The sequence below is a fragment of the Lagenorhynchus albirostris genome, chromosome 14, assembly GCF_949774975.1.
Source record: "Lagenorhynchus albirostris chromosome 14, mLagAlb1.1, whole genome shotgun sequence".
Taxonomy (NCBI): domain Eukaryota; kingdom Metazoa; phylum Chordata; class Mammalia; order Artiodactyla; family Delphinidae; genus Lagenorhynchus; species Lagenorhynchus albirostris.
The window spans coordinates 63,781,263-63,796,878 of record NC_083108.1 but is presented as its reverse complement, the minus strand read 5'-3'; the positions used below and the strand labels follow the sequence as shown (position 1 = coordinate 63,796,878).

The 15,616-nt window shown below is 63.5% G+C and overlaps 2 protein-coding genes across 3 annotated transcripts in view; one reads left to right on the top strand and one right to left on the bottom strand.

Annotated features, from left to right (window-relative positions):
- RSPH14 (radial spoke head 14 homolog) overlaps window positions 1-15,616 on the bottom strand; it is a 60,807-nt gene that overhangs the window by 18,327 nt on the left and 26,864 nt on the right. The gene's annotated exons all lie outside the window — the stretch shown is intronic.
- The window catches only part of GNAZ (G protein subunit alpha z), a 42,233-nt gene that overhangs the window by 9,485 nt on the left and 17,132 nt on the right, over window positions 1-15,616 (top strand). For both annotated transcript variants that reach the window (XR_009544343.1, XM_060170415.1), the window contains exon 2: window positions 9,095-10,245. Coding sequence is in view for 1 of the 2 variants with exons in the window: in XM_060170415.1 (XP_060026398.1) it covers window positions 9,523-10,245 (723 nt within the window). In the remaining variant the exon portion in view is untranslated. The remainder of the gene's footprint in view (window positions 1-9,094; window positions 10,246-15,616) is intronic.

Here is a 15,616-nt window from a genome sequence, read left to right as displayed (position 1 = left end):
CTCGTCTGGTCGGCCATGGCGGCTGTGGGCCGGAAGGCTGCACACATGGCTGGGGCGTCCAGAGCCACGGGCCAGTGCGGGGCCAAGGGAAGGGCCTCTCCCATCCCCTGTAGTGGTCCTGAGGCCAAGGGGCTGCCTGGCCAGGGCAGAGCCAGTTGTTGGAGCCTGTCTGCTGCTGGCGGCGCTGCCCGCCAGCCCCTGTCCTCCTCCTATCTGCTCAGACTCTGGCTCCAAAATAAGCAGGGAGCAAGGAGGAGGCGAAGGAAGGGGGCTGCTTTCAAGGGGAGACCCGCTGTGGGCCTGACAGGCAGGCTGGGGTGTGTGGATAAGCTCACCCGGGGCCTGGTCCAGTGGGCTGGGGGGTGGCTGTCAGGGGTCCCCAAGTCAGCAGTGTCTGTTCTGTGTATCTTCCCCGAGCATCTGCTCAGAGGGAGGTGGAGCTGGGGCCCTGGGGAGGGGGCACGGGGGTCGGGTGTGGCCGGGCAGGAGGAGCCAGCGCCTGAAGAAGGGCCGTCCTGGGTGAGGTCCGGTTCTACTGCCCAGCAGGGGCGCCAGACACTGGGCTCAAGGTCACTCTGGGCGGGTGATAAGTCCAGCCGGTGCTGCAGTGGCCGGGGTCGCTCAGGAGGGAGGCTCTCGCTGGCCTCCGGGGGGACGTTCTCAGCTGGGTGGCGGGGTGGGCAGGGCGCTGTGGGTGTGGGGGTAGGAGACGCAACCAGGGAGGCCGGCTTTGCCCAGAGGGCAGCATCCGGGAGGGTGGCCTGTCCCTGTCCCCTTCCAATGTTACTGGCATCAAGGTAAGCAGGGGTCATCTCCTCGGAGGGAAAGGTGTGGCTTTTTAGTCCAAAAGTACCTGTTGTTGTATCAGAAACCATCAGAGCGTTTGGATTCTGCCGTGTGTGATGTCTGCCAGGCCCACGAGCTATAGGGTATGAGGGAGGCGTGGCCTGCGCTTGCTTTGCAGACCTTTCCAGGGAAGCCTCTTGCCAGTATCCTCCCTGATGCCTGGATCCAGGCTGGTGATGCAACCCGTGCCTGCCTCCTGCCACCAGTGGCAGCTCCCTGGGAGAACAGGGGTCTCCGGGGGGACAGTTTCTGCCCTCTGGCCCCTGGGGGGGTGGGGGGTCCCTGCCAGGGCAGCCATCTCTGAGCCGCTCCCTAGGGAACTGTGAGAGGGACGCTCCTGGGATGGACCTGCCCTGAGCTGGGCCCAGGCCAGGCAGGCTCCCCCACTGCCCAGCCGAGCCCTTGGTCAGTGTCACCCCAGCTGTCCCCACCCTAGCCCCCTCCTCTCCCCCGCATGACTGGTGGCTTCTTGTTGTCTGTCTCCTCCAGCGTCACCTCCTCGGACCTCCCCCAATCCCGCTAGTTGGCCGCCCGCCACACACACCTTCTCCCCTTCTCCACGGCACTGCTCTTCACCAGTCCCCCCACCAGAACACAAGCCCCTCGGTGCCCAGACTCACCCCACGTCCCCGAGCGCAGAGCAGAGCCTGACACACAGGCTCGGTCCCCCGAGGGTACCGTGATGATCAGACAGGGCCCAGGGTCGACTGATGGCCTACTGGGAGGGCCGGGGGTCCCTGATGGGATGGAACTAGTGGATCAGGGGTGGAGCACTTTTCTGAGACGAGAGACAGTGTCTGTCCTGAGTGAGGCCGTGGGGTGCAGCGCTGATGCCACCGCCCAGGGGTCCCAGTGGGGAGGGGGTCAGGCCCGGGTATACTCTTCTGCATCCCAGGGGCTGGGCGGCCACCAAACCATGGAGGTGGCCTGAGGCCACAGCTGTGAGCAGCAGCCCCACCACCCTCCCCCAGAAGGCAACCTTTATTCTTTCTGTCCTTTTCCTTCAAGGGGAAGATACCAGTTTGGACCCTCCCCCCACCCACCTTGATCCCGTGTTCAGGAGGAGCGGGGCCACAGCCTCCCTGGCAACACCCTGGCTGGCAGCTGCGACCCCACTTCTGTTCTGGGTTCCTACTGTCTGAGCTGTGACTTGGGCTTTCCGTTCAAAGCAGGAACACGAGGCCAGTTTTAAAGCACAGATGCCTAAGTGAAAATGCAAATCAGTTTAAAGAAAACCACGGGGTAAATAACAGAGCAGGTGACCAGTGGTGCTGTGGGTGCTGGGGGGTCCTGGGTGTTGGAGGACCCACGGGCCCGAGCCCTGCAGGCCCCCAAAGGCAGCCCCGAGGAAGTCGCCCCCCTCCCCAAACCTCAGTTTCCACAACTGGGGTGCTGTGCCCAGCTCTGGACACCCCGCAAAGCTGAGGCAGGGAGCCGTACTCTCGGGACAGAGGTGCAGGACGCCCCCCCGGGGGGGCCCCAGTGGCCAAGGGTGCAGCCAGGCCCTCTCCCTGGCCCCCCGGTGCCCAGCTCTCCCGAGGAGGCCCCTCCCTGAGGCCCAGCCCTCAGCTGCCCTGAGTCCGAGAGCACGTGCAAACGGCCCCATGGGGTCTAAGGGCCCGGGCTGGCCGGGCAGGGGCTGTTGCGCCCAGAGGTAAAAGGCCTGTCGTGGGGCCGCAGCTTGAGTTCAGGCGGGTGGAGGCGGGTAGCAGAGGGGCGGGGAGTGGTCAGAAGCGCGCAAGCAAAGGACACGGGCCTGTTGGGCGCCACGGGCGGGTCTAGGCCAGGCTCGAGAAGACCCAACGAGAGGCGCACAGGGACCCGTCACTCGGGCTCAAATGTCCACCCAAAGCGGAACTCTGGGCTCCAGCTCACCGGGTGCGCACCGGCAGTGGGAAACGGGTCCTTCTTAAGCGGGGAGCACATGGGTCAGCGGTAACGGCCACAGGGAGGGAGCTGACGCGGGGATGGCAGTTCTGGAGGGCGGGGAGAGGGACCCACTCTTCAGAAGATGGAAACGACTTGGGTGGTTCAGGCCCAGGAGGCCAGTGACAGAGGCGTGTGGACAGGACATGGGCGTTGGGACTCAGGCAGGCCCCCCCCCAGGCCTCTACAGAAGGCTGCAGGGGCCCAGGAGCAGCTGCAGGTGGAGGGGGACAGCGGTGCTGAGTCATAGCCCCACCTAGCTCCGCAGGGGCAAGGGGCAGGCTCTGGGGGTGAAAAGACCCAGGACCTCAGACAGCCCTGGTCCCCGCTCTGGCGCTGGGGACTCGCTGGCCGGGGTGTCAGGTGGGTGGTCTCACTCGGCCTTGCTGGCCCTGTGACCTGGACTGCCCTCTGCCCTGGGGTCCTCCCCCCGTGCCCCGCACGGCTGGCCACCTGAGTGACCTCTGCTTGGGCCTCAAACGCCCCCTCTCAAGCACACCCTGATCTAGTGGCCCAGGGCTCAGCGTGGAGCAGGCTTTCCTTGGGGCAGAGAGGGGGTCTGGAGAGGGAGGGGCTGGGCCCGTCTCTCTCAGAGGAAGTGAGGACCTGTGAGGAGGGTGCCCCACCCGCCGGGTCCAGGCCTTCTCAGGCCAGTAAGCCGATAAGCAATCTGTCCTTGGAGACCCTCTGGCTTAGCCTGGCTTGGGTGCAACACCTTAGGTGACCTTGACCCTGGGCTCCCTTCCTGTGTCGGGGGTGGGGGCAGGAGGAGCTGCTGGGAGCCAGGTCAGGGGCTGGCGTTCCACAGCCTTGCTCCGCCCCAGCTCCTGACACAGCTGCGAAGAGGGTGACAGGGGACCCGGGTGTCACGTGGTTGGAGCTCTGGGCCAGGCCATGGGGGGGCGTCCAGGGTACAGGGCGCCAGATATGCAAAGGCCCCAGAGAGGTGGCAGCAGCGTGTCCCCACCCCTGGCTCCAGGCCGTCACCAGATTCCGTGACATGAGACTTGAGAGGGCTGTGTCTGGGGAAGGGCAGTGTAACAGGAGGGCAAGTGGGCCTGCCAGGCGGTGAGCCAGGGTCCGGGGTTGGGGGTCGGGGGCAGGGCAGGGAGGTTTTGAAGGGAAGTATCTGCCTGAGACCACAGGAAGGAGAGCAAGTTTCAGCCACAGGGCTGCTGAGTGGGCTCTGGGTTTGGGGTCCTGCCCTTGCAGCCTTGGGGTCCACAGGTAGGCAGGTCAGTGAGTCTGGGAAGCCTATGAGGGGCTGTGATGGAGCTTGTCAAGACCCTCAAAGGACCCAGTTTCTCCCCACAGCTGCTGGGGGGCCCCCGTGGGTCCACATGTGTACACCGAGCCTGCCAGGGGTGCACCTGCCGCTTCTCCCCAGCGTCCCCTCTCGAAGAACAGCCCCCCTCCCGCCCTGGGGCCAGACCCTGGGGCGCCCTGAACCCAAGCACAGCCCCGTCCCCTGGACTGCTGCGTGCAGAGCCTTCCCGGTCCAGGGTTGCTGTTCACGCCTGACTCAGGGAAGAGGCTGGCCCCTCACTCTCGGCGCCAGCCCCCAGCATCCGTGCTGTCCCTCTGATGCCAGGCACGTCCCCATCTCAGGGCCTTTGCACCCGCAGTCCCACTTTCCTCACCACCTCCTTCCCAGACGCCGGCCCCACAACCTGTGCAGCCTGCATCGCCCCCTCCCCCACCCCCACCCCACTCTCTGGAACTGGGCCCCTCCCTCACCACTGCTCACTTGCTACATTTGGTCTGATGCCCACCCTTCTCCGTCAAGGGTCTTCAGCAGTGGCCCCCCTCCATCACCGCCAGCTGGCCCAGTAAGTAACTGACAGAGCCCTGACTCCTCCACGTGCATGCCTGTTCCCCACATGCCATGTGCAGCGGCACAGATGTGCATGTGCACCTCCCTACACACACGTACGTGGACCTGCACGCAGGCACTACGTACACCAGTGTGTGCACACGTGTGCCGTCCTGCACACGGACACAGGCACGGATCTACAGGCATGCGACCACAACACGGATGTGCACCCGCGCTGGGGGCTCCTCCCGGCCGGCCCGCCCCCTCCTCTCTCCCGGTGCCTCTCTCGTCTGTCTCGGTCCAGCCACCCTGCCTTCCTTCGGTTCCCCGGTCACGCCATGGCACCCCTGCCCGCCCCCCACCGAGTGCCCCTCCCTCCCCCACTCCTCAGTGATTTCCAGCCAGACCCAAAAGCGCTGTGGTGGGGCATCCTGGGTGTCGGGACCTGGGGACTCATGAACAGTTACTGGCCAGGGAATGATGTGGTTGTCCTGCCCTTGGCCCTGTGCCTCAGGGCTGACTGGGGACGTCCTCAGGGGTCCAGGAAAGCCCAGTCAGACCCAAAGAGATCGAACTGGCAGGAGCCTCCGAGGGGGTGGGGCTGTCCCAAGGTCCCCCTGCTCACAGACCCCCCTCCCTGTGTCCGCGCACAGCCCCAGGCTCCACCACCCCATAGGTGGCAGTTGGCTCCCAGACTTGGCCCGACACGCACAGTTGCCCCCAGCCACGATTCCCATATACTCCTCCGTTGCCCTGTGGCTGCACTGGTCAAGGACCACGTGGCCAGCCCCACTTTTCTCATGGGTGTGTTAAAATACAAATAACAAAATTTACCATTTTAACCATTTTTAAATGGTACAGTTTAGTGGCGTTAAATACATTCACGTCGTTGTGCAACCGTGACCACCATCATCTCCAGAACCTTTTCATCTTCCCAAACTGAGACTCTGACCCTATTAAGCAACAGCTCCCCAGCCCCTGGCACCATCTACTTTCTGTCCCCACGAACCTGACTGCTCTAAGGACCTTACGTAATTAGAATCCTACGGTATTTGTCCTTTTGTGCCGGGCCTGTTTCACTGAGCATAATGTCCCCAAGGCTCATCCATGTTGTGGCAGGTGTCAGAATTTCCTTCCTTTTTAAGGCTGAATAACATTCCCGTATATATTTTTATCACGTTTTGTTTGTCCATTTGTCTGTCAGTGGACACGAGTTGCTTCTGCTTCTTAGCTGTTGTGGATAATGCTGTTATGAACATGGGTGTACAAAAATTTCTTTGAGACCCTGCTTTCAATTCTTTTGGGTAGGTACCCAGAGGTGGAATTACTGGATCACGTGGTTCTGTTTTTATTTTTGTGAGAAACCTCCATACTGTTTTCCATAGTAGCTGCAGCATTTTACCTTCCCACCAACAGTGCGCAAGGGTTCCAATTTCTTCATGTCTCGTCAGTATTCACTGTTTTCTGGGATTTTTTCAATAGTAGCCATCCTTATAGGTGTGAGGTGGTATCTTAGTGTGGTTTTGGTTTGCATTTCTCTAGTAATTAGTGATGAACATCTTTTCATGTTCTTATTGGCCATTCATGTATCTTCATTGTGCATGTCCATTCAAGTCCTTCGCCCAGTTTTGAATCAGGTTGGGTTTTTTGTTGAATTTTAGGAGTTGTCTCTATATTCTAGATATTAATCCCTTATTAGGTATACAATTTGCAGATGTCTTCTTCCATTCCGCGGATTGCCTCTTTACCTGCTGATACTGTCTTTTGGTGCACAAAAGTTTAAAATTTTCATGAAATCCAGTTGGTTTTTTCTTTTGTTGCCTGTGCCTTTGGTGTCTTATCCAAGAAATCAGTGCCAAGCCCAGTGTCAGGCAGCTTTTGCCCTACGCTTTTTCCTAAGAGTCTTACAATATTAGGTCTTTGATCCATTTTAAGTTAATTTTTGTATGTGGTGTTTGGTAAGGGCCTCAGTCTGGTGGGAGAGACCAGAGAAGGGACGGGCGTGGTAGGGAGAGGTGGGGTGCCCGCTGGTGGCCACGAGGGCCTGAGCTGGCCCGTGAGGAGCAGGCAGGGGGCCCATGCCAGAGCCAGGTGGAGGGTGGGCCCCCAGGCTGCATGGGGTTGGGTGCGGGGGGTCGTGTGCGGCGCTTGCGAGGACGCAGCCGACGGTGCAGTCTGTTCAGGTGCAGCCCTGCACAGAGGCAGGGGACAGGCCCGCTGGACCCCATGCCGTGTCACCTGCCCGGGTTAAACTATGTTCCGAGAGACGGGTCACCACAGGGAGACCCAGCGCCTGGGGGCCTGCTTGTCTCTGGGGGCCCCAGACAACGGGAGGGACCTGCTCTCCTGGGTGACCTTTGTCCCTGTCGCTGATCTGCTGAGGGAGAATTGGCCACTTGGGGCCTGCCTGTACCTGAGACTTTAAGACACAAAATTGAGAAAAACGGAAATGTCAACATGCGGTTCCCCCAGTGTAGCCAGCATCGCCTTCAGGAGGCTGGGCACTGGGGGCCCTGGGCAGACACTGGGCTGGAGCCAGATGTCCGGGGCTGCCGGCCGAGGGCAGGACCGGGTCATCAGCAGGGACCAGGGAGCAACCACTGGGTCCCTGTCGCACATACTTATGGTCCAGGGCAAGTCCCTGGCGGGACTCTTGTCTGTAAACCTTTCTTATGACACAGTTCATGAGGGAAGTATAGGAAACATGGTAAAATGCACAAATCTCTTGTAATTTCACAACATAGAGCTCATTGCTGCTTGGAAAATAACTTCGCAGACCTCTGCTCACACAGTACGTGCACGCATGTGTGTGTTGGGGGGCACGTGCCTGTGGGTGCGTGTGCTGCCTGTGTCCTATATGCATCGTCCTACGAGACACTCGCTCGAGAGCACCCACCCCGTTCCCGGAGGGGGGTCATCTCGGGGCTTCTGTTCTAAGCGTGATCGCCATCCTTGCTGGGGCTGTGCTGAATGACCAGCCGTTTAGTCGCTGCTCTCAGCAGAGACGTCTCCTGGTACATCCCCCACCGTGGGCTGTGGGGCTGCGGCGAAGCAGGAGACACTCAGCGCCCCAAGGCTGAACCCCTCCCCCCTTGCCGACCGGGCACCTGCTGTGTGCCGGGCCCAAGTGCTGCCGCGGAGGGCGGGGCAGGACAGGGTGGAGGCCCAGGCGGCAGAATGGGGGGCGCTCACAGGTGATGGGGATGGGGGTGGGGGGAGCGCTGGCTGGGTACCAGGCTCTGTGCCGGCCACTTTACCTCTTGGGGACCAGCTCTGGGTGTGCTGTGATCAGTGAGGGACAGGCTCTGAGACGGGGGTCATGGGCCCGGCCACACAGCTGGGCTGACACTCACCACCCTGAGAGCAGTGGGGTGCATCAGGGTCCCCTCGAGCGGCAGGGGGAGCCCAGGGAGAGAACGGGCTCGGGGTCAGCTCCAGGGCAGGATGGCGGGGACTGGCAGGCATGGAGGCGGCTGGGAGAGTGACGGGCAGGTAGGGGGACACGGACAAGACTCGGGGTCCTTCGCACCCAGGGCCTGCTGTGGGGAGAACGGGGGCATTAGGGGGTGGATGCTGACCATGGCAAGATGGGGGTGCTGCAGGGGGCAGGCAGCCAGGCAGGGACAGAGGCTGTGTGGATGGGGTGAGAGGGGTGCCGTCCTGGGCTCCCAGGAAGGGGCAGAGGCTGAGCTTTGGGGATGCCCTGGTGGGAAGGACCCAGCCCAGCTGCTGCAGGTGGTCAGGGGAGCCCTGGGAGGAGCATGCAGACCAGACTTCCCGGGTCAACAGGGGGCTGGCAGAGAGCTGGTGCTGAGGCCCTGCACCAGGTGTGAGCACATCTGCTCCTTATTGACCAGCGGGGGCAGGGGACCTGAAAGGCTTGGCCTGGGACCAGGTAGCCTCTGGGCCGCCCCTGCCTTGCCCTGGACTTGCTGTTTCCCGATGGCCTTGCATTACTCTCTGGCCTGTCCTGCCGCCCACACCTGGCCACCGCCCTGCCCATTTGAGAGCCCCTGCCCTGGAGAGAGCAGGAGTGACCCCACTCCCGGGAGGTGGTAAGAGTCGGTAGCACCCAGTTACCCTGGTCTGGGACCCCATGGTAAACATGTGGGTGCAGCGCCAGCAGCTGCAGGAGAGGGCGCGGAACCACCACATGGAGTCCTAACCACCACCAGACGGAGGTCTGAGGCTCGGCAAGGGTGAGGTCAGCGGGTCCGGGTGGGCAGGGCAGAGTGGCGGGGCGCTGTGCTCTCTCCCCTCTGAAGACCCTCAGGCCTGGTCCTGGCCTAGCTGTGGGCACTCTTCCCTTGAGCGCCAGCTTCAGGCCAGCTGGCCGGCGGGAGGGGTGCAGGGTGGCGGTCAGGCATGTTTTGCTGGGGTTTGAGCTCCACTGGGGGGGCGGGGGGGGGCTCTGATTCATCATTCCCCAGGCTGCTTCCCGCCATCCAGGGCTTCCCTGCCCACCCAGCCTGCGGTGGGAGGAGGCTCATGCTGTTCCCTTGTTGGCAGGTGAAGGCGGATGCCCAAGGCAGGGGGACCACAGGGAGAGCCCGTGACATCCTTACTGGCAGCCAGCCCTCCAGCCACACTCGGCAGCATCACCCCAGCAACCAGCGACCAGACGGCTTCCCACCATCAGGAGGACAGGGAATGACTGCGGCGCATCTGGCCCCGCGGTGGCCCTGGGAGGTGGAGTGTCCCTGAGGGAGGGCTCAGCCGCCTCCCACAGCGCAAGAGCCATGCCAGCTGGAGAGGAGGCGCCAGGGCAAGGGCTGCAGTGGGGCATGGCCTCGCCCCCCCACCCACGCTGAGCGCTCCAGGGCACCGGCTCCCATCCACTGGGCGCACCTGCCTTGAGTCTCAGCTCCCCCACTCGGTGGCCACCGGGAGAGGCGCCCCATCCCGTGCTCCACGTCTGGGCCCGCCGCTGCCGGACCATGGGATGTCGGCAAAGCTCAGAGGAGAAAGAGGCAGCACGGCGGTCCCGGCGAATTGACCGCCACCTGCGTTCGGAGAGCCAGCGGCAGCGCCGCGAGATCAAGCTGCTCCTTCTGGGCACCAGCAACTCGGGCAAGAGCACCATCGTGAAGCAGATGAAGATCATCCACAGCGGCGGCTTCAACCTGGAGGCCTGCAAGGAGTACAAGCCGCTCATCATCTACAACGCCATCGACTCGCTGACCCGCATCATCCGTGCCCTGGCCGCGCTCAAGATCGACTTCCACAACCCCGACCGCGCCTACGACGCCGTGCAGCTGTTCGCGCTGACGGGCCCCGCCGAGAGCAAGGGCGAGATCACACCTGAGCTGCTGGGTGTCATGCGGCGGCTGTGGGCCGACCCCGGGGCGCAGGCCTGCTTCGGCCGCTCCAGCGAGTACCACCTGGAGGACAACGCGGCCTACTACCTGAACGACCTGGAGCGCATCGCCGCGCCCGACTACGTGCCCACCGTGGAGGACATCCTGCGCTCCCGGGACATGACCACGGGCATCGTGGAGAACAAGTTCACCTTCAAGGAGCTCACCTTCAAGATGGTGGACGTGGGCGGGCAGAGGTCAGAGCGCAAAAAGTGGATCCACTGCTTCGAGGGCGTCACCGCCATCATCTTCTGCGTGGAGCTTAGTGGCTACGACCTGAAGCTCTACGAGGACAACCAGACGGTGAGTGAGTGACTGGGCTCTTCTTCTGCTTGTTGCTGCCACGTGGGAGCCGGCGGAATCCTGGCTGTGTCCAGGGCGGGAGGGGAGTGGCTGCTGTCCAAGGGGGGCCAGGGCGGCTCCAGCGAGGACCTCAGGGTAGCGCCTCCTGTCAGGACGTCTGCCTGGAGGGCAGCTCTCGGTGGCCGCCCCAGCTGGGGGCCCGCCAACTCCACTCTAACCCCACCCTGGGTTCCACTGGGTAGGGATACCCTCTGTGCTATGCCACCCTCACTGGCTGCAGACAGCACTGCCCTCGTGGTGCTCACAGGCCCAGGTGGCCTCACCTAGGTGCTGCGAGCAGACCGCACACCCCATGCCTGATGCTCTCGGGGTGCAGAGGGCCAGCTCTCTGCTGAGCAGGGCCTGCTCCTCAGCTCCCAGAGCATGTTGGCCACCTGGGGGTGGGGGGAAGGGAAGCTGGCACCACGAGGGGCTTCGCCGCAGGTGAGGTTGAGTGTGGCCAGGTGCACAGGGAGTGACCCTGGAGGCAAGAGAGAGTCTGGCTGCCCTACAGGACACGGCACAGGCCGGGCATCCGGTTGTTGGTCCGTGTGGCAGTTCAGTAAATGCAGCAGCTCCCAGCAGCTGGGCACCGTGCTCCGTCCCAGGAACGTCGGCACCGCAACCCTGTCTGGGTCCTGAGAGTCCGTCAGCCACAGGGTGAAGAACCTTTTCTGAGGTTTAATCCCCAGGGGTCAGGTAGGGGTGGTAATTCCTTCAGGCCCTCTTCCCAGGCTGAGAACCACCTTGTGGGCTGGGAGCTCAGAGTCACGTGGCAGGGAGACCCCAGAGGTGGGTGCAGTGCAAGAGGTGCTGAGGGACAACCTGGACCCGGTGCTGAGCCAGTGGAGGCTTGCGGGGAGCTGCTGGCAGGTGGGAGCCAGGCCCCTGGCAAGAAGAGGGTGGGCAGTGCACTGCAGGCCCAACCGAGGCAGGAGGCCCAGGCACGGGTGCTGCGGTCTCCCAGGGCATCCAGGAGCGGTGGTGGTGGAGGCCGCTCAGACGGATAGGGGTGGGTGTGGCTGGGGCCGCCCCACAGCAGAGGGTCTGTGCCAGGCAGGCACCGAGCAAAGACCTGGCATCTGCCCTTAAGAGGTCTTTGATCCTGAGGGTGGGGGGGCATGGGGGCAAACAGGGAGCCTGCAAAGGAGCTGTGAGTGGTGTTGGGCTGGGTGCCAGGGGCTCGGGGAGGTGGCAAGCCGGCGGACCTAGGGGAAGGGGTAATGATGTTCTTGAGGGGGATCCTTCATGCTGGGAAATGAGGGGACCAGGGGACGGGGCGACGCAAGGAAGGGACACCCGGTCTGTTTAGGCAGGTGACGGCTTTATTCGTTGGGTTCAGCAGGGAGTCCTAATTTTGGGCTGCAGCCCCAGGAACTCTGCGGGCGGCTGCAGGTGGTGGCCACTGTGCTGGGCACCTGACTGGCTTTCCGAATAGAGAAGGGTATGCGACACTCTTCAGGTTTGCACGGAGGCCCAGCCTGGTGGAGAAGGGGGAGCAGCTGTAGGAGGCCGCGGAGACAGGAGGCAGAGCCGTGTCCCAGTAGCATGGGCCTGGACAGTCTGCAGCTCCCTGTGGGCCAGCCCGTCTTGCTCCCAACACTGTCCCCCAGAGTCTTGTCCCTCTTCCGGCCGCCCGCACTTGAGGGCCACGTGTGGTCTGGGCAGCGGAGGAGCGAGGTCAGGCTGCTCGATGAGGCATCACCGCGGGCAGAGGGCTTGGGGCTGACCAGGCCCTGAGGCGAAGCGGGGTGCCTGGCCAGGTCTGCAGCCACCTGGGCTCCAGCCGTCTCGCTCCCCGGGTACTTGCCTGTTTTCGGCTGTGTCCTGAGGCTGGTGGTGGCCTGTGCTCGGAGGCCTCTGGGGGCCACATCTGTCATCTCCAGGACGGGCGTGGTGAATTCCCTCGGTGCTGGGCAGGCTCCCAGACTGTCTGCTGGCACGTCCTGCCCGCCGCGTCTGCGCCCACGGGTGTGCCGGGTCATGGGGGCAGGGAGCCTGGTCCCCGCGTGGGTCCCGTGTTTCACGGAGGCATGTGGCTGCCCTTCCTGCTCAGAGCCTGTGACGGGTTGGCGGCCCAAGTGGCCCAAGTGTCCTCAAAGATGGGCCGCAGGCCAGGGCTTCTGCCTGAGGCCCTCCCAGCTCCGCCCACTGTCCCCGCGGCCCACAGCCCTTCTCCTCTCTGCTCTGGCCTCCCAGGCTCGGCTCACTCCCACGTGCTCCGAGCTCTCCAGCCTTTAGCACGTGGCCACCCTGTCCCCTGCCCCTCGTCCCTTGCCCGCTTGCCCTGTCCTCCAGGTCTTATGTCAGGCGTCACCCCCGCCCAGTGCCCGCACACCCCTCCATCACCGTTGCTCATTACGGTGGCCCCGTTGTGTGCGAGCAAGTAGCGCCTGGCTGGGTCACGTCGATGACTGGGTGGACGGGCGGCCCCCGCGGAGGTTTCTCTGTGAGGCCCGTACGTCCTCCTCCTGAAAGCAGCTAGGCTCTGGGGCCATCACAGTATTTCCTGAAGGGAGAGGCCAGCGGCCAGGCCCGCGCCCCCTGCCTGCCCACCACCTGGACTCGGCAGGCCTGGGGAGGTGGTTGTTCACCAGAAAAGGAGATTCTTGATGAGAAACTCAAGCAAGGCTGGAAATTCACTGGATTCCAAGTGGTTCTGACCTTTCATGCTCTACCAGCAGTGTCTCGATGAAGAACAAACTCTGCTGAGCAGAGACAATACCAGCCATGAGTCCTACCGCCGCCGGCGCACGAGGTGGTCTGACTGCCACCTGGGGAGAGCCCAGCCCGCCTCTCCGTGCTTGGGGGAGGCGAGCACTGCGGAGGGGCTGGGACTGGGCTGCCACCCTGTCTTCTCCTTTCCAAGGGCCCTGGCAGAGGCCAGGCGGCCAGGAGAAACCAGAGGCTCCCGGGGCCTGGTGCCAGGCTCCGGACACGGCTCCTCAGAGCTCCTCCCCGCTCAGCGCCTGCGGCTTCCTCCCACCCCACCCCCGCCACTCCCTGCACCTGGTAGAGGAGTCCCTGCCCCACCCCCACTTGCCCGCTGGTCAAGCGTGTTCCCAAGGGTGACGCGTCAGCGTGTTCCCAAGGGTGACGTCAAGACCCCTGGGCGCAGAGGGCATGGAGGGCTGCGGCACGTGCAGGGCAGCCCCTGGGCAGGGGGCAGATTCCAGGTGTCTGTGGACCATGGCAACCAGCAGATCCCAGGAGCTGTGCTCAGCCTTGGTGACGATTCCGGGCCCTCGTCCCAGGAGGATTTAATGGGTCCTTGGCCTGCCTAGGGCCCGTCCCCCCTTGCAGTCCTGCAGACACCAGGGGGCCTTCACTGTCCCCATGCGGGGCTGTCCAGGCAGCACAGGAGGCCAGAGCACAGCCCAGTCACGCGTCACCTGGTGGGTCCTGTGGGGCGGCAGCCATGCCCAGGGTCCCCATCACAGGTGGGAGGACAGGTCACAGTCCGAGCTCACGCAGCCATGGGCCCTCCCCGAGCCACACCTGCTGCCTGGGGCCAAGGCAGGCTGCCCTGCCCCACCCGCCCTTTGGGGAGCCACTTCCTTCTCCGCCTGGCTCGTGGCCTCTTCCCAGGGTAAAGAAAGATGAGGAACTCAGCCATGGCCCGCCTGGGCGCCCACCCCACATGGCAGCCCCTGAAGCTCCCCCCCTTTAGTACCTGGCAGGCGGGACCCCAGCACCCTGCTGTCAACCTGCCACCCAGCCTCAGCCCAGCGCACCTGCTGATGGACCCATGGCCTCTGCATGGTTCGGGGGGTCCTTCAGAAGGGGAGGACGAGGCAGCTGTGAGGTGTCAGTGTTCTCACGGGAGCACCCTCAGCGGCTCGCTCGCTGCCCTTTCCTGGTGAAGCTGTCAGCAGGCCTGCCGTGCGCCTGTTGTATACCTGCCGTGCACCTGCTGGGTGCAGCCGCAGGCCTTAACGTGTGTGTGCAGTGTGCCCGAGGGGGGGGCTGCTCCAGGCTGTCCTACAAGTAGTGTGCTTTGCCATTCAGCCCAAAAAGGGAGCATGTTTCAGTGGTAACGAGGAACGGCACTGTGTCACGAAATGGTGCTGCCTGGGTCTGCGGCAAAACTGACCGTCACCTGCTGGTGACAGAGGGGTGGCATTTGTGCAAAGGACGTGGTTACAAGTGGGAGATGCGAGAGGTGGATGATACCCAGCTTAGATTAGGAAGGGACCTGACGTACCCTTTAGTGCCCTTAACCAGCCAGCTTTGCAGATGAGGACACTGAGGCCCAGATATCACTCATCATGGGTCCCAGGGTGGGACAGTGAGCAGGATTCGGGGGACTTGAGTGGCCATCAGGGTTGGCACTGGCCCAGCAGCCCCCACCCCTTCAGTGGCGGGACCACAGGGAGCTCCAGCAGAGCAGGTCCCCACTCTGCCTCCTGCTCCCGACCCGGTGGAGGACATAGTTCCAGGAACCGTGCCGTGGGGACTTGGGACAGAGCCAGAGAAGCGTGCCATTGACCCGCCAGAGGCCACCAGCCTCCCCCACCAGGCACTGGTCTCCCCAGCAGCTCCTTCTGGTCTCGTGGTGTGCCAGGGCCACGTGCACCTTTGACCTCTGCAAACCACGCTGCCCCTGGGACAGCCGAGGCCTCCTGGACCAGAGCCAGGAGGCAAAGGCAGCTAGAGGGCCAGGCCCCCGGCAGGGCCACCACGGTGCCTCTCACATCTTCTCACACGGGGTGCAGCGAGCACAGGGCTCAGCTGGCCCCGAGCGCTCCCCCCGCTGGCGTCCCCCTCCAGGCTCAGCCCAGCCCTTTTTCTCTGTGGCCTGTTACCCCTCCCAAGTGTTGGAGACGTGTGGCGGCTCGAGGGGGCCAGGTGTGCACTCACAGCCGGATCGTTGGTGGCCCGGAGCCGCTGCCGGCGCTTGTGAACAGTACCCACCTTTGTGGGCTCCTCCGGCCCTGGCACTAGCCGGGTTCCTCGCTCCACTGCCTGGCACTTGTCTCAGCCCTAAGGGCGCTGAGGCCATGTGGTCCTCCCCTCTGTGGGCCCTGAGCCTCGCGTGGGCGAGGGGGAGCGTGGGTGGAGAGGCAGCAGCCGCAGCTGGCCCTCCCCTGCTCCCAGGACAGCCAAGCACAAGGCCCCTCTCTATGGCAACTTCCTCTGTTCTCCCTGCCCTGTCACACTGGGCATTCCCAAGGGCTCCTGCTTCCTGCTCCCTTTGTGCTCAGCTCGTGCCCAGAATAGGTCCTCCAACAGAGGTCAGCCAGACGGAAGGACAGAAGGACAGGCAGGCCACCTGTCACTCAGTGTGGCCTCCCTCCAGCTCTGCTCCTCACCCTGGGATCCTTGTGTGCCC